We start from the raw sequence: 24059 nt of genomic DNA, 5'->3' as shown, positions 1-24059 counted from the left end.
TAGGCTTGTTTTACCTCGCTAAATTTGGCGATTGTGTCTAACCAAAATGAGGTCTTTTGAACTTTTTCTTGGCTGGCATTTTTGTCTAGTTCGTCCCAATTCGCTGGGATGGCAGAAACCAGTCTAATAAATTCAATGAATCCGTGATTGGTTGGTGTAAAGTTAAATCTTAATGCGAGGTCGTCGTAAGTCATATAGTGGCCTTCTTTGTTAATTAGATCGTAGTAACTAAGTAAACCGGCGCGAATAAGAGTTGGGATGTAGAACGCATTGGAGCGATATTTAATTTCTTTGTTGAGCCGAAGGGGCCTAGAGATGTTTGTGGGTAACCTGGTTAGTTTCGCAAAAAGTTTGCAATCGGAGACTGCTTTTCGTAGCGTGCGAAGTGGTATTGATTTCATGTAAGCTTTTGAGGTGGGCGAAATGTTACTGCTTAACCATGAGTTGAATTCCCTTGAATTGGCAAGTGAGGTTTCGATGGTTTTCCAGGGAGACGTATACGAATCATCAAACAGCCGGCTGACCCATTTAACACCGAGTGACACTAAGTACGCGTCGAGGTCCAGCATATTAATGCCACCAGCCTCAATCTTTCCACACAACTTAGTGCGCTTGACCTTTTCCCACTTTGAGTTCCAGATAAACTTGAACATTGTCCTTTTGAGGTCTTTTAGAAATGCACTTGGCAGAGCGATAGGCACGACATTAACTTTGTAGGTCAGGGTGGGAATAACCAAACTTTTTAGAATGCATACCCGTCCGATCAAGGTAAGTCCCCTAGAGGACCAAATATTTAGTATTGTTTTGGTTTTTTTAATAATACCAGCAAAATTTAAGTCGAAAAGTTCTTTTGGCGACAGGAAATTCGATTCCGAGATAACGAAACGACGTCTCTGGCCATGTTAAGCCTTTATCTAGGTAAGGTTTAATCTGCGATGATCTTTTGGACCCAATGTAGAACGCTAACGATTTTTTGATGTTTATTTTACAGCCCGACATAAAGCCAAACTCATTAAGAATCGCAAAGGCTCGATCAAAATTGTTTGGTTCCCCTTTCAAAAAAATCAGCGTATCGTCTGCCAAGAGTGACACTTTAAAGTCATTGCCCAATAAATGAATTCCTACTTCGCCATCTTTTCGCATCGCTGCCGCTAGGCATTCAATGGCAAGTACAAATAAAGTTGGAGATAAAGGGTCTCCCTGCCTTACCCCCCTTTTGATACTAATTTGCCGTGACAAAAAATTATTGTTAATTATGGTGCTAGTGGGATTCGAGTAACAGCATTGTACCCAATGCAGAACATTATTTCCGAAACCAAATGTTTTTAATGCGGCGTAAATGAACCTCCACTCGATTGTATCAAAAGCTTTGTACATATCTACAGACAGTATGGCCCCTGGATATTGGTGATTATCAGCAAGGTCAATCACATCGAACAGTAAACGAATATTATCCCCGATGAACCTCCCTTTAATGAACCCGTTCTGGTCTCGATTGACGAGGTGATCCAGGTTGGATTTTATGCGGTTGTTTATGACTTTGGACACGATTTTGTAGTCAGCGTTTAACAGTGTTATGGGTCTATAATTGGTGATGAGCTGTTTGTCTTTATTGGGTTTTGGTATGAGGGTCGCCACTCCTTGGCACTGCGTTGGACTGAAGTGTCCTACTTGCGCGGAATAAGTCCATGCATCCTTAAACATGCCTTTAAGGTCATTCCAAAATGTTTCATAGAACTCGACAGGGTATCCGTCTGGGCCCGGTGATTTATTTCGGGGCATAGATTTAAGCGATGCGTATAACTCGTTTTCGGAAATCGGCAACTCACTATTTTCAAACTGAGATTGATTTAACTTTAGCAAATTAAGTTTTAAAAGGCGTGATGTCACCTCTGATGTTGCATAATGAGAATCAGGCTGTTGGTAAAGATGTTGAAAAAATTTTACCAACTCATCTAAGATCACCTTTTGGTCTGAGCAAGCGTTATTGCCTATTTTCAATTGATCGATCGATTTTTTCACCGCATGACGTTTTTCCAGGTTTAAAAAATACTTCGTATTTCTTTCACCCTTTTCTGCCCACTTCGCTCGACTTCTTACCATCGCACCCTTTGTTTGGGCCTCTATTAGAATGTCCAAATCAAATTTTAATTTGGTTAGTTTTTCTATTAAGTCAGGGTTACCTTGGGTTATTTCCTGTTCAAGTTTTTCTATTTCGCTCTCCAACTTCCGCTGTTTAGCAGAGTTTTTTCGTTTGACTTTGATGCTGTATTTTATGGTTTCTCCACGAATTACGGCTTTCAAAGCATCCCACCGAATATGCGGATTTGTGTCACATTGAGCGTTGTTTATCTTATAATCCTGAATTGTTTTTTGGATGATGGAAATAAACCTCTTATCCGATAGTAAATTTGTGTTTAATTTCCAATACCCTTTACCTCTAACAGTTTGTGAGAATTTAAGAGAGAATGATACGATCTTATGGTCTGATTTTACCCCCTGTACAATATCGGCAGATGTTACTTTGTTATTTAGGTGTTCCGAAAGCAGGAAGAAATCGATGCGGGTAGCTACCAAAGGGTTAAGTTGTACTCGCGAAAATTTTTTGGTGGTCGGATGCATCTTACGAAAAACGTCACATAAATTAAAAGTTTCCATATGTGAGAGAATACTGTTTCGTGAATTACGATTGGGATTAGGGGGGCCTTGGCTTTTGTCTAAATTATCCTGCAGCGTTACATTAATGTCACCGCCTATGATGAGATTTGAGTTATCCTCCTCGCCTACTTTCGCAAAAAGCGTGTCGAAAAAAACTGGGTCATCGTTGTTTGGCGCGTATAGATTGCAAAGTTTCAATTCGCGGTTGTTATATTCGAGGTCGATGAAAACGTACCTCCCTTCGGGGTCTACTTCTACAACTTTGGGTGAGTGCAAAAAGTTTTTTGTGATCAGGATTGCCACACCTTTACTGCGGGTAGAGCCATGTGCCCAAACTATTTTGTTACCCCATTCTAATTCCCATAATTTTTCCTCATTAGATGAACAATGCGTTTCCTGGAGAAAGATTATATGAAATGCCTTCCTTTTAAGAAAGTGAAATATAGTTTTCCGTTTTTTATGATTTCTTATACCCCCCACATTAAAAGAGGCAACATTTAATACAGACATCACCGAAAGAGAAAGTTAAAAAAGCAAAAAAACAAAAACAAAACAACAACAACAAACTATTGATATTTCTGAACACCTTCTTCTATATCCCACTCATACTCAAACCCACAATTACAATTATAAGGTTGACTAGGTTCAATGTTGACAGCGGTTTTTTTCCCACAACTGCAGTGGACTAATTTTCTTCTACAGGCGGGATTTGAACATTCTTTGCTCATAGCTATCTTAGGAAGAGCGTTAACTGTATTACATTCACAAGTAATGGCATACCTTTGGCATCGGATGCATTCAAACAAGTTTCCGTCCATTATGTATTCCGGTTGCATTTCGTTACAGCATGGCATCAGCCTCATTGGTGCTTGACATTTTGGACATTTTGTTTCTGTTTCGAATTGTGGCAAAAGGAACAAGTTTGCCTCATCGCAACAAGCCTTGGCCACTATATATTCTTTTTTGCATTTACAGCAGAAGAAATTCTTGCAGTCTGGGTCCACTAAGCTTCCAGTATTGCAGCTTGGGCACTTTACTGGAATTGTGTATTCGCATAGACTACGAGATTTACTTTCCGGAAAATCTGTTGGACTATTACGTGGTCGTTTGCGAGTCACTGTCGGGTCAATAATTGCCAAAATCTCCTGTTTTTCTTGGTTGATTTGTTCAATCTCATGTAATGCCTCTGGGACAGGGTTACTATCATACTGGAGGCGTTGAGTCGTCGCCTCCTTATCTGAGATCTGGGTTTCCAAGCGTGACCCAGTTTCCTTATCTTGCGGCGCTGCTTGGGTTTTATTTTGTTGCTGCCTGTTTTCTAACAAAGGAAAATCCTCCTTTCTTTTTGCACAAGCAGACTGTTTGTGGCCTGTTTCTCCACAGTATTTACAGGTAATTGCTTGACCGTGATATGTTACATAAAATTCACTACTATGTACCCGAATGTAGCTGGGTATGGGGTTTTTTTCGAGATCAACTTTGTTCATGGTAATTATCCTCATACCGGAAAAAAGTCCTTCTTTGTCTTTTCTATGTACTATTTTATTTACTTTGCCATAGTGCTCCTCCATATTTTTAGCAATTAAGGCATTTGGAAACGGTATCGGGACCCATCCAACGCCTACATTAATCGTATCGCTTTCATACAGCCTTGAGTTTTGAACATACGATACCTCCAATAATTTCCTGTGCAGGTCCAAAACGTTTTCTCTTGTTGTGCAGGTTACATCCACAAGAGTGCCTTTCATTTCAGCTATTCCTACGATTTTTCTTAAAGGGAAATTGATTTCCTTCATTAGGTTCCATAATTCTTCTCTTTTAAGCTGTTTCGTAGCTTTAAAACTCAAGCAGTTTGGTCTTTTTAGAGCACTCACTGCACTGTCGGTTGCCGCCTGCGCATAACTTGGCTTTTTGCTCATACCTCCTTCCTCCATGAGCGCCAGACACGTCTCTTTCCCCAGGTGTGGAAGTAGCACCTTTCTGTGTTTGTTTAAGCTCTTCTGCCACCCGATGGCTGATTGTCCAGACAAATATACAACTGTCGGCAGAGGCTGAGATTAAGTGAGAGCTACTGTCGAACGTGAGGGAAACTGCTACCTTTGAATGCCCGCTGATCATGCACACACAATCTCCTGCGAAACAAAAGATTCTTGTTAAAAATTTTAATTGGAAAAACAGTTGCAAATACATTAAAGCAATTTAAAAACTGATGCAGAAAAAATGCAAACTTGTAAAAGGCCAGTATTGTGAAATTCCTACCATGAGTAAATTTGCTAGACACACATTTAGTCATTTGACATGAATAAAACATGTTTGATTGAATTAAGTGGAAATGCTTATTAATACTGCATAACTGTAAATTGCTTTTCAATTTTCTCAACAAATGCAAACCAACACTAACCTGTGGTGTACGGGAGGACATAGATGTTTTTATCAACACACGAGGTTGCAACAAGCGTTTTGCACCAAAGATGTCATATTCGGTTAAATTGCAGCTGCACGCAACAAGCACTGAATCATCGATGAATAAAATCCACAGTTAGAGTGACTGGGTTTAAAATTTTGTGGATTTACTGTTTACTTACTCAACAATGGCCATGTCAGCCATCGAGTGTTTCTCAACGTAATGTTGTTCTCGACTGATGTCAGTTGTAGTAGTAGAGAGACTTGTCTGTTCCACAGCTCATAAGTCGAAACTGCAATTACAAATCTGATTTAGACCAAGAATTGTCAGCATCAAGATTAAACAATTATGCTCTCTGTTAAACAACATAATGAGACTAAAACACAAAAATCACAAAAGTGGTGTGAAAACAAATGAAGCTGAAAACTGGACAGTTTCACTGTGACTGATATATATATATATATATAATTAAGAAAGCTTAGGCAAAGTAAAAAGCAATGTACAAAGGAAGGTTCGGAAAAAAGTCAGATTTTCAAATGTTACATATTTGGTTCAAACAAAGGCAAATCACTTAAACGTGTGTGTTGCATTTGCCAAATTTAACCTTGTTAACTTGTATAATTTTATTCCAGCGTTTTAATACAGTTCATTGTAGTTCGTGTAAATGATACTAGTACATTGAATTTACATTTTATGTCAACTGGATCGAAATAGCCACACCAGTGACAGTTTAACTCCGGAAACATTGTTGTCCAGATCACAATAAAAAATTATATAACATTTGGATTAGATATTCTAGAATCAAAACAACTATTCTATAATACCCAGTTATTCTACTTTCAACTACATAACAGTTTACCTCGTGATCTCGGTTTGCAAACTTTACAGCAGTGAAGGCAGCAGAATGGTCAACGATTGTGTTGGACAGAATATAATCATCGGTAAACATGTGAACACACCGGTCTCTACTCGCGCTTGCAAGCATCGTGCCACAATGTGAGTAATCAATGCCTAATATATCCCCGTCGTGCCACGAAATATATGATATCCTCTTAAACGTCATAAGGTCGTACACACTAAAAACAAATGATTGGTTGTCATAAAAATCACAAAACTACTTAGTCTTAAGGATTACAAAAGAACAAATCGAAAATAACAACTCAAAACCAAATTCCAAATTTACTGTGGCTTGAAGTTTTTGAAAAACAAAAAAACTAGAAGGGTGGCTTAGCACATATTGCCCTTGCATATACACTATAACCTATTTTGAAACATAAATATATTTCCTATGCTTATTTTGTATTGGGTCCCATATTAGCCATCGTCTTTTATAACTTTAGTCGTTTCTGCAGGCAAAAACTCATGGGTCCCCAAACATGCAAAGTTGAAAATAATCCAATTCAAGAGATAACCATGAGAAAGTCGGGTGTTGTGAGGTAAAACACAGTGATCGGCACTGGGCTTAAATAATAATACTATGTAGAATACAAACTATAAAATTAGATTCACCCCAGATATTGTTTGAAGTATGTCCTATTTAACGTTTTAAAAAACTGACCCATTTTAGGGGGCTAGTAGGGCAACTAATTGGGTGCGACACACAAACTAAAAAATAAATAAAAAACGCAATGACTCAATCAATACTACTGCAAAATTTCAACCCAATCCGCCAATGTTTAAAATACTGACCACTAGAGGTGTTTTGAGCAACAACCGTGTTAGGCCTACAGGGTTGAACACAACAATCGACACCTATAAATGGCTATACAAATCAAAATACAAGAAATGAAATCAAAATTTCAGCCAATTCTGACACTGTTTAAAAACTCACCCATTTCAGGAGGCTAGCGGGGTAAATACTGGGGTTATCAACAAAAACAAAGTGGGATGCACATCTACATAACTATATCTACCATCTGTGTAAATTTCAGCCAAATCCATCAAATATTTGATGGAAAAACGAGTCGGACAAACTTTGGGAAGAAAAAAAAAGGAAGAAAAAAAAAAGAAAAAAAAAGAAAAAATTCGAGTAAAATCAATATGTGTCCGCTTCAGGGAAGGGGACCCATTAAAAACTAGAAGGGTGGCTTAGCACATATTGCCCTTGCACATACACTATGATCTATTTTAAAACATAAATATATTTCCTATGCTTATTTTGTATTGGGTCCCATATTAGCCATCGTCTTTTATAACCTTGGTTGTTTCTGCAGGCAAAAACTAATGGGTGCCCTCACATGCAAAGTTGAAATTAATGCAATTCAATAGATAACAATGAGTAAGTTTGGTATTGTGAAGACAAACACCGTGATTGGTACTGTGCATATCTAAATATGCTATATGGAGTAAAAACTATTTAAATTGGAAAACTCATTCTAGGGGGCTAGTAGGATAACTAATTGAGGTTCAACACACACAAACTTAAAAGTAGGAAACCACAATGACTCAATCAATAGTACTGCAAAATTTCAGTCCAATCTGCCAACGTTTAAAATTTCAACCACTAGAGGTGTTTTGAGCAACAACCGTTAATGTTTCTGACGCCAAAGGGCTGTTAACAACCCCCGAACTGCAATGGCGCAATAACGATAATTGGCATACTTTACAAGCTATCCAAATTTTAGCCAATTCTGACATTGTTTATAAACTCACCCCTTTTAGGGGGCTAGCGGGGTAAATACTGGGGTTATCCGGAAAACAAAGTGGGATGCACATCTACATAACTATATGTACCATCTGCATAAGTTTCAGCCACATCCATCAAGCATTTGATAGAAAAACGAGTCGGACAAACTTCGGGAGAAAATATCTATTTTAGGGGGCTAGCGGGGTAAATACTGGGGTTATCAACAAAAACAAAGTGGAATGCACATCTACATAACTACATCTACCATCTGTATAAGTTTCAGCCATATCCATCAAGCATTTGATGGAAAAACAAGTCAGACAAACTTCGGGGTGAAAAAAACATTTTAGGGGGCTAGCGGGGTAAATACTGGGGTTATCAACAAAAACAAAGTGGGATGCACATCTACATAACTACATCTACCATCTGTGTAAATTTCAGCCACATCCATCAAACATTTGATAAAAAAACGAGTCGGACAAACTTCGGGGGAAAATACCTATTTTAGGGGGCGAACGGGGTAAATACTGGGGTTATCAACAAAAACAAAGTGGGATGCACATCTGCATAACTATATCTACCATCTGTGTAAATTTCAGCCAAATTCATCAAACATTTGATGGAAAAACATGTCGGACAAACTTCGAGGGAAAAATACCCATTTTAGGGAGCTAGCGGGGTAAATACTGGGGTTATCAACAAAAACAAAGTGGGATGCACATCTACATAACTACATCTACCATCTGTGTAAATTTCATCCAAATCCATCAAGGATTTGATGAAAAAACGAGTCGGACAAACTTTGGGTAGAAGAAAAAAGAAGAAAAAAAAAGAAAAAAACAAACATTTTGAGTAAAATCAATATGTGTCCCCTTCAGGGAAGGGGACCCATAACAAGCTAAAATAGATGCAGTCTAGAAACCAGCGATGAAACTACTGATGCATATTTATGATAAAGAGTGTTCAAATTGTATACAGAATTCCCTAAAGTGCCCAGGCATAAAGGTGACTACAAATTGAATTAGGAAGTATGTTGAATACATACTGCTGGACACTCACACTCCTGTCGCCAACCGTCATGTGTTTGCCGTCATTACGAACGGAGATACAATGTGCCTCAACCGATGTTTTAGTGTCTGTGGAGTGTTTCTCCATACTTTCCAATAGAATTGTGTGTTTCAGAACCTACAAATATTTAATAACTAACTTATTGCTCGTTCAATACATATATCCTACAAACAGCCACAATATATAATGTTCTTATTGTTTGTCCAATGCATATATCCTACAAACAGCCACAATATATAATGTTCTTATTGTTTGTCCAATGCATATATCCTACAAACAGCCACAATATATAATGTTCTTATTGTTTGTCCAATGCATATATCCTACAAACAGCCACAATATATAATGTTCTTATTGTTTGTCCAATGCATATATCCTACAAACAGCCACAATATATAAGGTTCGTACACATGTTTGGTATTTTTTTCCAAATCCTGACTCTGCCATCATTTGAACAAGGCACAAAACAATCAGACAGTGAAACTGCTGACTCAGCACAATCAGGAAGAGTCTGCAAAAACACCATAAGGAAGAAACTATTATTACATGTAAACAGGGTTTTGTGCCCCAGTGATTTAAATCAGTGGCAAAAACAAAACAAGAATTTGACTAAATAAATTAAATCAGAAAGACTTTTCTGAATTTGGTTTACATTTATAATTCCACTGTCATAATTAGTGTGGAGCAGATCACTAATGAGACATGATTACAGCAGCTGACGTTACAACATTTCATTCATTTTCAGCCACTACTGATGATATTTGAATAGTTATAGTATGTCTATTGACATAAGCTTATATACTTTTTGTTATGAATTATGTTATGATCTCCATGGATGTGAGGGGTACAGAAACTGACGATGCTTGTTTGAGCACATTCAACAATTAAAAAATAAATAAATCACTAAAAAATGATCAGTCACTGTTTTTCAGTATTTTGGATATCCAAGAGCAGTGTGTCCCGATTAATAAGATTTATTGTTTACAATTGTCTTTTGTGGTGAAATATAATTTTTTTTAGTGATGTAACTTTAATATATGTATGTTGTAAAGACAAACCTTGATATCCCAGACACACGAGCCATGGAACCAGGAAACTGAAGTGACATTTAGTTTTTCAAAATCCAAATCCATCACATCAGTTATAACAAGTGAGTGATCAGAAAATACAAGATGCAGCCACATGTTGTAGACATCTACTGACATCGCAAGCACTTCATAACCTCTGCAAAAATCCAATTGTTAGTTCAAAATAATTAATGCAAAAATATATTAAACAATATGCATGGATCTGTTCATAAATTTAGGGGTGTATGCAAATACCACTTGACCACTGTGACCCTGTGGTCAGCCTGTACATGCTTTCTAAGTGCTGTGGCCAACCTGTAAATACTGTGTGGCCGCTGTGGCCAACCTGTAATCACTGCTTGGCCGTTGTGACCAACCTGTAAAAACCGCGTGACCACTGTGGCCAGTATATATTTTGCTGTAGTGTATATATTGTGCAACCAGCAGCGCCGAGCCATCACAATGTGACGCTTGTGAATAGAGGGGTGTATGTAAATACCACTTGACCACTTGACCGCTGTGGTCGCTGTGGCCAGCCTGCACACACTTTCTAAATGCTGTGGCCAACCTGTATATACTGTGCAACCATTGTGGCCAACCTGTATATACTGTGGACCGCTGTGACCAACCTGCATTTACTACATAACTGTTTTGACCAATTTTTTAACACAAGCGTTGACGGTTAGAGTTAGTTGGGTTAGGGTTGTATTGGAAATAACACTTTAATCAGGTCTCATTTACCTATACAGGTTGGCCACAGCGGTCAAGCAGTATTTACAGGTTGGCCACAGCATTTAGAAAGTGTGTACAGGCTGGCCACAGCGACCACAGCGGTCAAGTGGTCAAGTGGTATTTACATACACCCCTCTATTCACAAGCGTCACATTGTGATGGCGCGGCGCTGCTGGTGCAAAACAAGCACCACTCAAAAGCGCCATGTTTTCAGTCGCGCCTTAGCCAGTTTGAAAGCATTCAAAGTTAAGTAAGGTTTTAATTAGGCAATAATAATAAAATATGTGTCAGTCTGGAAGTATTTAACTTTCATTTAAAAGTACAGATAAAATAAAAAGCAGTTTTGTTTTGTTCATTTTTGCAAACTTTCTGAAGGTATTTTTTAAACACTGCAATGTTATTCTTACAGCTGTTTGAGAAATTAAGTAAAATGGCCGAAAAAGAAGCCAGTTTAAGATTCAGTTGCAGTATTGATAAGTTGATGAGGTCAATAAAGGGACTCGAATGTCCTTTATGTTGCGATAGAACTTTTCCTTGCCACATTCACCTTAAAAATCATGTGACCAATGTTCATTTTAAATATCGGTTCAAAATTCAAGTTACGAAACAAACAGGTATGGGCATGCACTTTCACAACTACCAAAGCCTGAACTAAGTTTCCACACATGTGCATTACAGCATATGTTCTGCCCTGCCGGAAAGACTGTTTTCAAAGAAAAAGTAGTTTCGAAGAAACTCGAAGCCATTTTCATTGTCCAAACTGTGAAAAAACCTTCCGAAGCAGCCAGTTTTTTAAAGGCCATTTGGAAGGTAGGGTTTTACAGAATAATAATTTAAATGTGATAAAAAACAGTTGTTTCAACTTTGTCTTTTGCAGGAAAATGTCACCGAAAAAGACAAAAAGGTAAGTTTCATTAAAAGTTGATCGTTTTATACACCAAAAATCATGTAAAAATCGTGGCAGACTTTACTAAACCTCTTCAAAACAGTTTTTTCTTAACAATAAAAAGTTCCAATAAACCAGTGTTCTGTCCACAAGGTGGAATATTTAACAAATTTGTTATTCAACTGGTGTAATGCTGAACAAAATATTAATTAAACATCTACAACAGATTTGCCAGGTCTAAAACAATTTTTAAAGTTTTCTATTTACTGCTTGTGTGCATCCAACAGCCCAACCATACACATACCTAACATATATATATGTATATTACTAACATGTGATATTTTTCAGGCTTGTCAGCATGGCAGCATAGAAAAGCTCAAATTAAGTCCAGAGCCGAACAAGAGTCAAATGAAACCAACAATAATTCCGAAACATCTAGGTCTAGCACTTCGGCTACAAATGTGACATCAGACAAACCAGAAAAGCAAAACCAAAACAATGAGGATTTAAACGAGAGTTGCAACGTACAAATGAAAATTTTACAAGTTCTCGAAGACTTGCTGCGGGTTGAAAAACAAAGACTAGAAATTGAGAAACAAAGATTACATTTAAGCAAATTGCAAGCAACCCACCAATTTTTCCAGCCATAACTTGCTTTAAATGTGTGAGTGGTGTGTTTGGCTTTTGTATTTTTTATTTATTTGTAAGTAAATATTTAATATATATTTCTTACCGACTCGGGTATCTTTGTACACAACTGGAATCTGACCGGTTGAACTCCGGTCAAAATTTGGTTCCAAACATCTGATTTCCACCGTATATTCCGTTAGTTAACTCTCGCACAATCTTAAACAAAACAAATGTTACAGAAGTCTATAGTGGAAGACTAAGCACTGATGTCACAACACACACAAGCAAACACTTGTTTCTATTCTTGTTTGTACTGCCACATTTGTTTGTAGTTACTTCATTACATTTCACAAAAATTTCATGGTTAATTTTTTCACATTAAAAGTTTATTTATTACCTGGTGTAGTTCTCTGTATTCCAAATCAGGCACGTTCGAGTCTTTGGGAAAAAGCAAAGTGATTTGTGGGTCCTGGTTTAAAGTTAGGTTGGAAATGAGTCCACACGGTAATGTTGAGTTTCCTCTGCAAAAACACAAAAGACATTAATGTGTTGACAATATCTTATAACTATGTCACTGTGCTAAATACTCAATGGTGGGATTCAGCCGGTTCGCACCAGTTCTATAGAACCGTCTCACGAAATTTTATGAGATCAGAAAACCGGTTAGCATTACTGGTTACCGTCAATGGACTTTAACCAGTTGAAACAAATGACTTTTGTGATAGGACCGGCTGACAAAAAATTTAAATCCCACCACTGCAAATATCTAAACCAATCTTATCCTAAGCATAAAAGTAACACAGTCTACAGAAAGCAGGGACACTCTAGGTAAATAGTGGCTATAATATTGTAACAGCAAATTTATTTTGTGAGTGTTAAACTGTGGATGAGAGTAATGTAAATTTTACCGGAAATCCGGCGACAACACCCAGCTAGCTGTACTATCAACTACACTATCAACTCCCGAAGTTCCTCCTTCTTAAAGCTGTCATAATATGACAATGCATCCCTGTCTGGCCCACTGTCATCTGACGGTGTCTGTATGACAAGTTTTGTGCCAGGATTATTACAGCAACAAACTATGCCAAATTTAACGATTGTCGAGGAGTTGTTGATGATATGCTTGACCTCCCAGTCGCCAAACCTACTGTGGCTGGCCGAGGTGTTAAACCAGCTCTGTAAAAGAAGGTTGCATATGTTTACCAAAAGCAATATTAATTTTAATCATAAACATAACTGCCAAGGAACTAGTGTATATAGAATACATTATGCAGGCGTTTCAACAATCTCTGTTGTTATCATCAGTGCAGGTTGTCAATTGAGCTGTAGAACACAGTATATAAAGCACTTGAGAAAAAATGTATATATTCTATATACACCAGTTCCTTGGCACTTATGTTTATGATTAAATTACTTTTTAAGTCCGTGTATAGTGTTCCTATTCAAATTTTATGTATAGTCATAAATTGCTATAATTTATATAATAATATGACTGTAACATACACAACAAGCCAATTGTATCAGTCGGTTCAAATAATGGAACATATATTTCGCCTATGTGGCATCATCAGTTTGTCATCCATTGGTTTTTGCTGCGTTATAGTTAAAAAGGCAAACAGTGATTGTCAGTTTAAGCCATGCTGTTTATGGTTTTGATCTATTAATAAAGTTGTCATTTTGATAAAGCCAATTGTAATTATGTTGTTGAATTACATTAATTAAAGATTCTGCGAGATATGGGCGTGATACAATAGAATACCCAGAAGTAATACACTGTAGTAATTTACATTAATTTTAAACACAGTCATTCATACCTCTGTTCCCCATTTGCAGGTGTTGATGGCAAATTTAAACTTGTGTCAATATTATTTCTATTGTCCTGCACACCAGCTGCACTTTGTGGTCGCAATGAAGACATTTTACATTCTTGCACAAGTATTAAATTGAAACAAAATGAATTAAAAAGTAATCTGAAAAAAGAATTGAAGTCAATATAGATACATTTTTCATAAAATTTATAAAATTACATATCTTGTATAAATTTCGGAACACTAAACTAAGACTTGAGTAATTTATTTTTCATAAACATAACTGTCAAAGAACTGGTGTATATAGAATACATCTTGTGGGAATTTAGTTTTAGAAATACTTTTAATTTTCTCACATGTCAGTAGACAATTTTAACTGGTTGTTTAAGATAAAATACTGCCCTAAAACATAACACACAATCTTCAGCAGGTACTGCAACCATCAACATTTTGTGCTGTCACTTAAATCTTATGTGTTCGTCTCAAATTTAATTCCATAACTTCAGTATAATATGTCCGCTATTGTCTTCTTATTAGTCAATCGCGACCGGGTTCACGACAAACGGCTTCCCAGACGTAATCCTGCCACTTAATATATGCTGTGTTTGACAGAAACACCCGTGAGAGTCGAAAAGAACAGACGAGCCATTGTTTAATTTCTTTTGTTCGAAATTCTAGTTTATACCGCAACATCGAACAATGCTATCATTTCTCAATAAATCCGACACACAACAGTACTACTTTTTTGGTATTGTGTGGAAAACTACAGTTTGTTGTTTGCAAGGTTATGGAAGGCGTGTTATACAAATAAGTATCTGTTAGAGCAGGGCTCCTCAAACTGTGGGTTGCGACCCAAATTCCGGTCGCGAAATATACCGTAATTTTCGGATCGCGAAACATCATGTGTTATTATGTCATTGTCACAATAAATGGTATATATGCGTAAATTTGTTGTTTAAACATCATTCACGTGTATAAGCTTTTCCCATCAAGAGTAAAATCGAACGAATGTGGCGTCCCTAGTCGCTCCGAGAAACCGTCGCGAAATTATTCACGCGTATCGCAGCGTTGTTTTCCCGCAAAAATATATTTTATCAAAACATTTGACCGATTTTATTAATAAACATATTGTTTTACACAGTGCATGATGGGATTCAGCCGGTTTGCACCGGTTTGCACCGGTTTAATAGAACTTTCTCAAGAAATTATGAGATAATCAAACCGGTTAGCATTACTGGTTACTGTCAATAGACTTTTTGTAACACAACCGGCTGAAAAATATGACTTTGTAATAGAACCAGCTGGCAAAAAAACTGAATCCCACCCCTGGTTTTACACAAACATAAACGAATTCTGCTTTTGACCACTGTGTTTAAGTCCTTTACAACTGCAAATATGCTTGTAGTTGGTTTCATAAACTCTGCTCGATAAATATAAGTGCAAAGAAAAATTATTAAAACAACAGTTTATTCTGTATTTGACACAGTAACCACTATAAAATAAATTGCATAGTTTCACTACGAGTTACAATTATCTGATTTATTAGTTTCCCACTCCCATAATGACAGTTTGTGATCATAAAAAGAACAGGAGGCTAATAAAAATCCCACTGACTTAGGTTTTGCTTGGTTGTAACACCAATCAACACCATATGCAAGTGAATCATGTTCGTTATATTTCTCTATTACTGAGGGTTGGCCAGAACAAACAAGGATAACGAATCCATTATGCATACAAGCTGCTGCAAGATGATTTCCATCCCAGGGAGACCATTTTATTCTCCACACTCCTCCCCCAACATGAACTTCTGACACCGGTTGCTTGCCAATCTTTCTTGTGTCCCAGAGCCGAATATTTTCATCATAACTTCCTGTGGCCAGAATATTCTCTCTCTTCCGATTGCACTGTATGCTGCAAACCCCCATGTCATGTGCTCGGTTGGTAAAAGTGGGAGAGTTGGTTGTAATCCGTAAATCGTAACCCCGAAACAAACAGTCGTCTCCACCAGTGTAAACTTGGTTCGGTTGCCAGTAATCGAATGCTGTGATCCAAGCCTCGAAACCATGAGGCTTCCATTTGTGCTTCAGTTGAAGTTTTGAGTTGGTTAATTCAAACACACAAACATGACCCGATGAATAGCTGACCGCAATATGAGGTGATATCACATTCTCCTTGTAATGTGACCAGTCTAATGCCAAAGCAATTGAGTCTTCATGTGCAGATGCAAACTGGCATAAACCCATGGAATCCGATTTGAGTTCATACAAATTCAATGAACCATCTGCATCAGCGGTTCCCAACACTGTAGTTTCTTCAGACATCAAACAACGATTCCACTTCATGTCCAGTATACCTGGGCAGTCGTTACTCCAAACTTCATCAAGTCCCAGTTCATCGTTGAGCTGATAAAGCCGAATCTTGCCCAACCTTCTGCCTTCAGTCTCATTCAGCTGATAAGTTCCTCCTGCCAACAGACGTTGGTTTCCATCAACCGGACACCATTCCACGCTGTCTGCATATAATTCAGTGTCCAACACAGCATGTTTAACAACTTTACTCATTATGTTAACATCTGCAAAACAAACATTGCTATTTAATTAAGTTTGGGCTTTATAACTACAACTTTGCAAACAAACATCAAATAAATTTTGTAAACCTGAATACACGAAAACAATGATTTTATACATTTGCTTCAAAACTAAACATTTCAAAATAGAACGTTATAAATGCAAGTTTATCACAAATTGTTCGTAAAACGTTACCAAACTTGCTACAGAAATGATTGTGTACCATAACAACTATAAAGTGGAAATGCATGTTACAACACAACCACTAAATGTCACCATCTATCTGTGATGGCACAATCAACAATTAAAACTGCCCAGTGCATGAAAGGGTACTTGGCATTCAAGTTTGGACTTAATATGCCATGTTTTTCTGGTTACGCAAGTAAATGTTTTGTGGGGGAAAAGTATTTCATAGGTTCAGAAATTTACTCCAGGTCGGATACTAAATGAACAGTGAGAGTTTAACAAACATTTTCACAAAGTTAGCGATCAATTTGTAAATAGACAAAACAACAAACAATACGATCAAAGTTATTGCACAGGGTTTCGTTAACTTTCTTTTAAAGCACCAAACACCAGTCACTCCATGAACTTGTGGGTGTTTCATTAACATTTGAAGATGCACTTTCATCCGAATCAGAGTCACTGTCCCCTTGAAGCTGGTTTGAACCGGTTTCAGCCGGTTTCGACCACCACCATGGACTGGAATCAGTTTCCCCATCACTTGTATCAGACTCAATGTCAGAATGAACAAAATTTTTACCAAGTTCTGGGATGTTTCCACCTTTCACGTGAACAACTCCATTCCTCTCCAAATTTGTATCACTGTGTAAAAATAAAAATGACACATTATGTTTCAACACATAAAAACAAAATGCACAAGCAATAGTATGGTACATGCCAAGGTGTTGTGACAAAACAACAGAAAACATCCAGGTATATCAGTGTGAATTTACCAAAACCATAGATTTTATTCATAAATTGAGCTGGTTTGAGCTGTTTTACAAATTGTAAACAAATTTTCCATTTAACTTATATGTTGTACACGTCATGTTGAAAATTTTTTTACAACACTCTGTTAAAATTAAAACAACAAAATTAACGCACAAAGTAATGGTAGGGTTGCATGGCAAGGTAATCTGCTGAAATTACAGATAAGTTTCAGGTATTTCAGTGTTAATTATATCCAAACAGCAGATTTTCAAATTTTAGCTGTTTTACAAACTGTGAACACATATTCCATGAAAAGCAAGTTTCAAACCATAAAAACATGTTTATTTACCCAAATGACACAAAAAATCAACTTGACATGTACATCTATTCAAACCTTGCGTGTTTGCTGCCATGAGCTGGTTTCCATAGTAACAACATTGTCCCACCGGTGACAAAAATAAATTCACTTGATGTTGGATCGCAAGTAGCACAAGTGAAGCGCGGAAATTCATCACATGACAAACTTGCAATGTAAGCGAGTTGTGACTCGGCAGAAAGTGTTCGAACTAGATGCACAAAATATAAAACATAAGTTTAACTTTCAACCGGGGTCCCTTTTAAGCATAAAGCAAGTCTCACGTGATAAATCATAAACAACTCACCATTAATGCTTCCAGTCCCAGTGTCAAGGTCAAGTGAGGTCGTGAAAAGCATTTCACTAATCACGAAACAAGCATCAGTAAATCCCATTGACTTGTGGTTTGGAAATTTTGCAACTGTCTCTGTTTAACACAAATTGTTGATGTTTTAACTTGACATAAGTAAAAATAGGAGATGCACAATTAACAGTTGCCAATTACCATTTTAAATCATAGTATGCCAGGCATTTCTTTCCGCTCTTACAACTATACACAGACTCAGCGTTGACCTGCCAAAATTGGCCTGCACCTTGCCATATGGGAATGCAGGAAGTTCAACTAATTCAGTATGCAATTGGGCCTGGCCTACTATGATTTATATACTCGTGTACTATATACATTAATGTGCGATAATCACTGGTCTGCATGAATGCTTCAGGCCTGATACCAGTTATGAATTTATGTTTATCTTAACTGATTGCCATTTCAAGTTTACAAAGCAGACATACTGACATTGGTTGATGCATTAACTGCTATCTCTGACAAAACAATTGGCTATGTCACAAAAATATGAACACCACAAATACCTTCTGATAAATCCAAGACTTTCAGGTTGATGCCATCATCGCCATAAAACAGTTTGTCAGTTAAACAGGAACACAAAATCTGTCGTGATTCAGCATAGAAATTTGATTCAACCAGGTTAAATTTTAAACTGAGATGAATTTCGTGTTTGATCTTGGAAACTTTTGTTGGTTGCTGACGTTCGTCGCAAATTTCCCACAGTTTCAGATTCCCGTCATTTGAAGTTGAAACGAGCTGAGATCCATTGCACTAAATGTGGGAGAGACGTTTCAACTTATAAAATTCTCGGAGAACAAACAAGTATGTCAAACCTGCAATGATGTTATGCTGTCATCATGAATTATTTTGTCATAAAGTTGCTGTCGATTGATGAGATTGAATGCTGTTAATTTACCCGAATCAGAACCTTAAAGATAAAAACAAATGAAACTACAGAATCGAGAGTAATTATAATGAACAGTTTTAGACCCTCCAACAAACAACATGGTCATTGACAATCTTAGTTTTTGATGTCAGGATATTAGTTATATATATATATATTTCCTGTACAGTTATTGACTAATTTTGTTACTTATTTTCCATTCTTAATATGTTTATTGAAAAACAGTGTCTTGTGCTGTTTTCATACTTGGCCTTAACCACGCAAGCAAATAATTATTGTTTGCCTATTGTTGCTATTAAAGAGAAGCCTTCTTCTATCTTTAATGACCATTACTAACTATTAGCCAGTTAGCACCTTTCTATAGAACTGTCTCACGAAATTTTATGACATCAGCGAACCAGTGAGCATTACTGGTTACTGTCAATGGACTTTTGTGACAGAACCGGCTGAAACATATGACTTTTGTGACGGAACCGGCTGACAAACAATTTGAATCCCACCACTGGTCAAGACTGACCTCCCAATGACAGTTATATCAAAATGCAAGTTAAAACCTCACCAACAAAAACGACGTCATGGTGATGGCAGATTGTGGTGATTGGTGAAAATGTGTAGATGGATTTGATGCAGAAACCCTGGGGTAAAAGCCAGAGTTTAACGTAACAGTCGGTGGATCCAGTGACAAGCAGAAGTTCTTGTGGGAATTGTTTCACAGACATGTCGTGCATCAGTTCACTGTCTGATTCAGCTGATATTAAACCTCCTAAATACAAAAACAAACATAAGAGTCAAAGTGCTATGCATGGATCTGTTTATAACTTTAAAGTATAATAAGTATAGCACAAATAGACGTAAAAGCGACATGTTTTATTGTTCAAACGTTTCAGCAAATGCTCATGCCATCATTAGTGATATGAAGGCCACATCCGTTACACCTTTTACTACCACTTGGGTCACATAAAAGATGGGCAAAATAAAAGGTGCAAAACAAGCGTCTAAGCCTACTTTGGAAATTATATTCATCATTAAACATAAGATAGCAGCAAAAAAACTAGAGATTAGCAAATTCTGAACACAAAGTCAATTAGCTGTTTGTCTAATTGGAGAAGTACAGATGTACCTACAAGTTATCAAAATCTATACAAATAAATCATAGAAACACACTTTGGTTTATATAAACCCAAACACTTAGATAAAACACCAGTAAAAGCAACAATACTTAAACTTTAAACTCACCTAATATGGAAAATAATGGCACAAATGACATAAAAAGCGACATGCTTTATTATTCAAATGTTTCGGCACAGGCTTATGCTGTTATTTTTCTCATTAAACTTATTAACATAACCGTGTTTTAAACTCACTTAATCTCTCGCTTTCAGTTTCATCCATCATTTGCACAGCAGGTACTGCCCCCGTGTGGCCAGACATGTTGCGGATTTCCTTCTTTGTTGAAATATCCCACAGTTTGATGGAAGTATCTCGACTGAAACAAAATAATCAAGTAACATATTTGCAAAAGTGACATAAAACATAGCAAGACAATCGCACTAAATAAAATTCTGAGACTTGTTTTTTTGCAGGGGATGACTTAGCAGGAGCAGAAGCCGAATATTCGAATATTCGTAGTTTTTTATGTTCGGTGCTTGGCCGAACAGTTGCACAAACTGACCTGAGCATTAAGTTTACATATCCATGCCATGCTAACATACAAAACTAATGTTCAAAAGGGTATCCAAGAACAAACATGAACGTTTTTTTAAATGTGTTAGATTGGGGAAAAATGCCTACTGCTGGGGCCTGTACAGCTTAATATACCACTGGTGATGTAAGCAACCTTGGAAAGCTACAAAATCAGGTTGTGAGAAGCTCTGTGTCGACCTAACAGAACATTTGCAGTTTTGGGCCCATTCCTATAGTTTACTACCACAAGTAATTTGCACCTACAAACAAAAATAACTGCACCTACAAAATAATAAATTTTCCAAGTTTAATTTTCACTAACCTTCCACTAGCCACCCAACCACACTTCACAGAAACATCACAAATAACATCATTATGTCCGTCTAAAGCAATCACAGAAAACCATTTATTTCTCCACAATTTTCTCAGCTTTGATCGCAACTTTTGTGTTTTTTCTGCAAAGAGACACAAGATTAAATACAAACAAATACAGTGACAGTCAACTAAGTGGAATAACGTTAATGTTGTGGGACAATGGTTTGGGGGTCAAAAACATATATTACAGACTGACACAGGGAATAATTTGTTGCGAAAATTTTTTGATGGAGTTGATCTCAAATGATTAATTGGAAAGCAAAACCTTGCCAACAACTTGTATGAAAAAAAAAAGGTTTGTGACGTTTATGATTTATGTCCGGCATTCCAAGCTTGCTCTTATTATGTAATGAAACAGAATTCACAATTAACCAGATTCATCGACGTATGTTTAATAAAACATTTTTTTCTCTACCTTTCTGAGGTTGCTTCTGTGGTTTGTTTTGCTCGATTCCAACCATTGGATGTTTAAGACTCGTCACTGGTTCGGTTTTACGTTGTTTTGCTGAAACTGAATAAAGTAAAAACATGAAACATGAAGTTAATTTCCTTAAACAAACAATAGAAATATCCAGTAAGCTCAATTGCACAATACAAATAATAACACTTAACATGTCATTTACAAAACCAAAAAGTGCAACTAGAAAAATGTAAATAAAGCACTGTGGATTGCACTTGTTTGCTATTTATCTGGTACAAGCATATGCTGTATAACTCTATGCTTTGTATTATCTTGTTTGCTTTACACATTTCATGTATTGTTTTATCAATTGAAGTGTATAAATCAGGTGAAACCGTTTAGCCACATTATATCACTCATCATGAAATCAGCATTAGTCAAAATGTTAGGCAACTAAGGATGCTATTTTATGTCTGCTTGGTCTTTACACAGTAAGGTCTTGTTATAATAAACAAACAAAACATATCAAAATAAAAAGTAAACATCTTTACCAGGTTCATCCTCCAATCGTTGATGAGCTGAAATTTTTTCCTGATTTCTTTCATCATCATGAGCTAGAAACAATAAAAATCATAAATAATTCTTTCACTGTAAATGTCTGAATTATAAAGTATTACCTGCATCATCTGATTTTGACACTGAGTCAGCATTGACAACATCATGGTCTTGTTCAACATCTGTATTTTGTTTAATGTAAATAACTTAAGGAAAAAATGTTTGCAATAGCTGTTTTGCAATAGCTACAACAAACTGTGTTTATGCAAATATTATTCAATAATTTTCAATTATGATTTGCTTTTCTACGCAACCTAGATAGCTAACATTAAATTTTTAAAGGCGTTATTCTTTGAACGAGAACAAATTTTAGAAATAAGTATGACTGCCTAGATGTTGTTTTGTTAGCTTAATTTATAAACAACATAATCTCTGTTGTATGATAAAACTCATACTTGGAGGTTGAGCTAAAATCTCATCTTCACTTGAGTCTTCCAAGCCATCGTTGCCAAGTGATGAATTAAACGATTCCTGATTTCGATTTATTGATGTGAGAAGTTTTTGTAAGTGACTTCGTAGTTGGTCTTTTGTTCTTATCTACTCCAAAGGAATAAAAACATTGTTACCATCTAAACATGTACCTGTTACACTAAACCATGCAACCTATGCAAATTTAAGTAATTATCAATGCACTATTTAAACCATGTAATTCAAGGAATCTGCCGAAACGTTGGAACAATAAAGTATGTCGCTTTTTACGTCTATTTGGGCGGTTATTTTCATGATTAAACTTATGAACAGATCTGTATATAGTGTTTCAAGGAATCTATTGTAACAAACTATGCATTCAAATGCAATGGCCAGGCCTTAAGTAAACACAATCTATGCCAGTCATTTTTCTGGTCTTGTGTGCCATTTTTTTACACTTTGTATGTCGATTAACATCAAAATAAAATACTTTCTCAAATAGTTTTAACTATGCTTACAAAAGATTACTAAGGTCTTTGATGGCTTTCTCATGAAAGAAAGCCTGCTAATTTTACAGTACATTGCTAGACATAGTTTACATATATTAGAGTAGCCAGAACTTTTTTACAATAATGTTTTCTAGTTTGCAAGTGAGCAAAAATGTTGTAAATAGTTGAAAGTTGTTTATTTTACTTTTTGTTTTTCATCGGTAGTTAAATCCCTTCCCATCGATTCAAGCCTCTCAATTTGTCGCAATTTCTTTCGGAACTTTCGAACTCTTTTCAAACACTCGTCAGCGTTTTCATGGTCACCAGATCCATCCATTATTATTTACCATTGGTCGTTAACATTCAGTTAGTACTTTCAAGTTAACATTTAATACCAGATATATTCTGCAAGTTGTAGCAATATTTAAAATACAATTAAAACACTGCATACTGTTTGATTTTACGAATCTTTCTGCTTGTCCACAGATACTGACGATACTGTAAAAGCAAAATATTTATATATTTAAACTAAAGGATGAACGACTACATGTTTTTCTGAACTTACATTAACACCAGATATTTTCTGCAAGTTGTAGCAATAATCAAAAAATAATCAATAAAAAATAAACTTTTAAATATATTTGATGCTTGTTAATATTATAACATTGATTTCCAAGTAATAATGCTGACATATCAATATGCGCATATCTACGTCGCCGTCGTTCATATTTTAACAAGAAGAAATCCAAAAGCGTGTTGGCTTGAAATGTATTAAACCGGGTATTCACCACACGGTGTTTTTTGTTTTGTCTACGGAGTACGGACCAAGGATGGCAGTTTGCTACGATTTGGTACGTAGGAAAAATAGTCAAAAGAAAGGATTACACACACTGTTTGTCCGCAGTTACATTGCCTATACCAAAGAAAATTTAGTATGTTGTCCTACTCGTAAATTAGTTGGCGTTCCAAGGCGCTGGCCTGGGATTGCCAGCTGTATTAAGAAAACCCAAAGGTACCTTAATGTCGCTGCACGAGTCCATAAAATTTGTCCAAATCTGATTCCGATCTATAGATAAATATATTTATTGGAATGTACGATACGATTT

The 24059-nt window shown here is 36.5% G+C and overlaps 2 protein-coding genes and 2 pseudogenes across 3 annotated transcripts; 1 reads left to right on the top strand and 3 right to left on the bottom strand.

Annotated features, from left to right (window-relative positions):
• Positions 1 to 4596: 4596 nt before the first annotated feature.
• Positions 4597 to 14588, bottom strand: LOC145229764 (ankyrin and armadillo repeat-containing protein-like; annotated as a pseudogene). Its single transcript, XR_013860476.1, has 11 exons — positions 14565 to 14588; positions 12980 to 13247; positions 12469 to 12592; positions 12175 to 12287; positions 9815 to 9980; positions 9165 to 9267; positions 8748 to 8873; positions 5922 to 6138; positions 5244 to 5354; positions 5060 to 5169; positions 4597 to 4790 (listed from the first exon to the last, which is right to left on the bottom strand). The product of XR_013860476.1 is annotated as an ankyrin and armadillo repeat-containing protein-like (transcript).
• LOC145228856 (uncharacterized) lies at positions 10935 to 12467 on the top strand. Its single transcript, XM_080094065.1, has 4 exons — positions 10935 to 11169; positions 11234 to 11365; positions 11433 to 11459; positions 11790 to 12467. The coding sequence occupies exons 1-4, from the start codon at positions 10950 to 10952 to the stop codon at positions 12089 to 12091; spliced, it is 681 nt and encodes a 226-aa protein (XP_079950191.1). The 5' UTR covers positions 10935 to 10949; the 3' UTR covers positions 12092 to 12467.
• A 741-nt stretch (positions 14589 to 15329) lies between the features above and the next one.
• Positions 15330 to 16451, bottom strand: LOC145230164 (diphthine methyltransferase pseudogene; annotated as a pseudogene).
• Positions 16451 to 23354, bottom strand: LOC145230163 (uncharacterized). Its single transcript, XM_080095541.1, has 13 exons — positions 23159 to 23354; positions 22453 to 22594; positions 22120 to 22179; positions 21994 to 22056; positions 21458 to 21553; positions 20990 to 21122; positions 20349 to 20470; positions 19544 to 19747; positions 18914 to 19008; positions 18605 to 18851; positions 18042 to 18161; positions 17774 to 17945; positions 16451 to 17271 (listed from the first exon to the last, which is right to left on the bottom strand). The coding sequence occupies exons 1-13, from the start codon at positions 23288 to 23290 to the stop codon at positions 17007 to 17009; spliced, it is 1851 nt and encodes a 616-aa protein (XP_079951667.1). The 5' UTR covers positions 23291 to 23354; the 3' UTR covers positions 16451 to 17006.
• Between the last annotated feature and the right edge of the window lie 705 nt (positions 23355 to 24059).

Source organism: Phallusia mammillata, chromosome 5 (assembly GCF_965637545.1).
Source record: "Phallusia mammillata chromosome 5, kaPhaMamm4.hap1.1, whole genome shotgun sequence".
NCBI classification, from domain to species: domain Eukaryota; kingdom Metazoa; phylum Chordata; class Ascidiacea; order Phlebobranchia; family Ascidiidae; genus Phallusia; species Phallusia mammillata.
Note: the sequence above shows the minus strand (reverse complement) of the source record. Positions and strands in the feature narration are given on the sequence as shown.

Coding starts and splice junctions, on each gene's coding strand:
- LOC145228856 (XM_080094065.1), top strand. CDS start 10,950: ATGTTATTCTTACAGCTGTTTGAGAAATTAAGTAAAATGGCCGAAAAA. Junction 11,170..11,233: donor TCAAGTTACGAAACAAACAG/GTATGGGCATGC, acceptor TGTGCATTACAG/CATATGTTCTGCCCTGCCGG. Junction 11,460..11,789: donor TCACCGAAAAAGACAAAAAG/GTAAGTTTCATT, acceptor GATATTTTTCAG/GCTTGTCAGCATGGCAGCAT.
- LOC145230163 (XM_080095541.1), bottom strand. CDS start 23,290: ATGGATGGATCTGGTGACCATGAAAACGCTGACGAGTGTTTGAAAAGA. Junction 20,471..20,989: donor GGTTGGGTGGCTAGTGGAAG/GTTAGTGAAAAT, acceptor ATTTTGTTTCAG/TCGAGATACTTCCATCAAAC. Junction 18,162..18,604: donor AGTCTTGGATTTATCAGAAG/GTATTTGTGGTG, acceptor TGTGTTAAACAG/AGACAGTTGCAAAATTTCCA.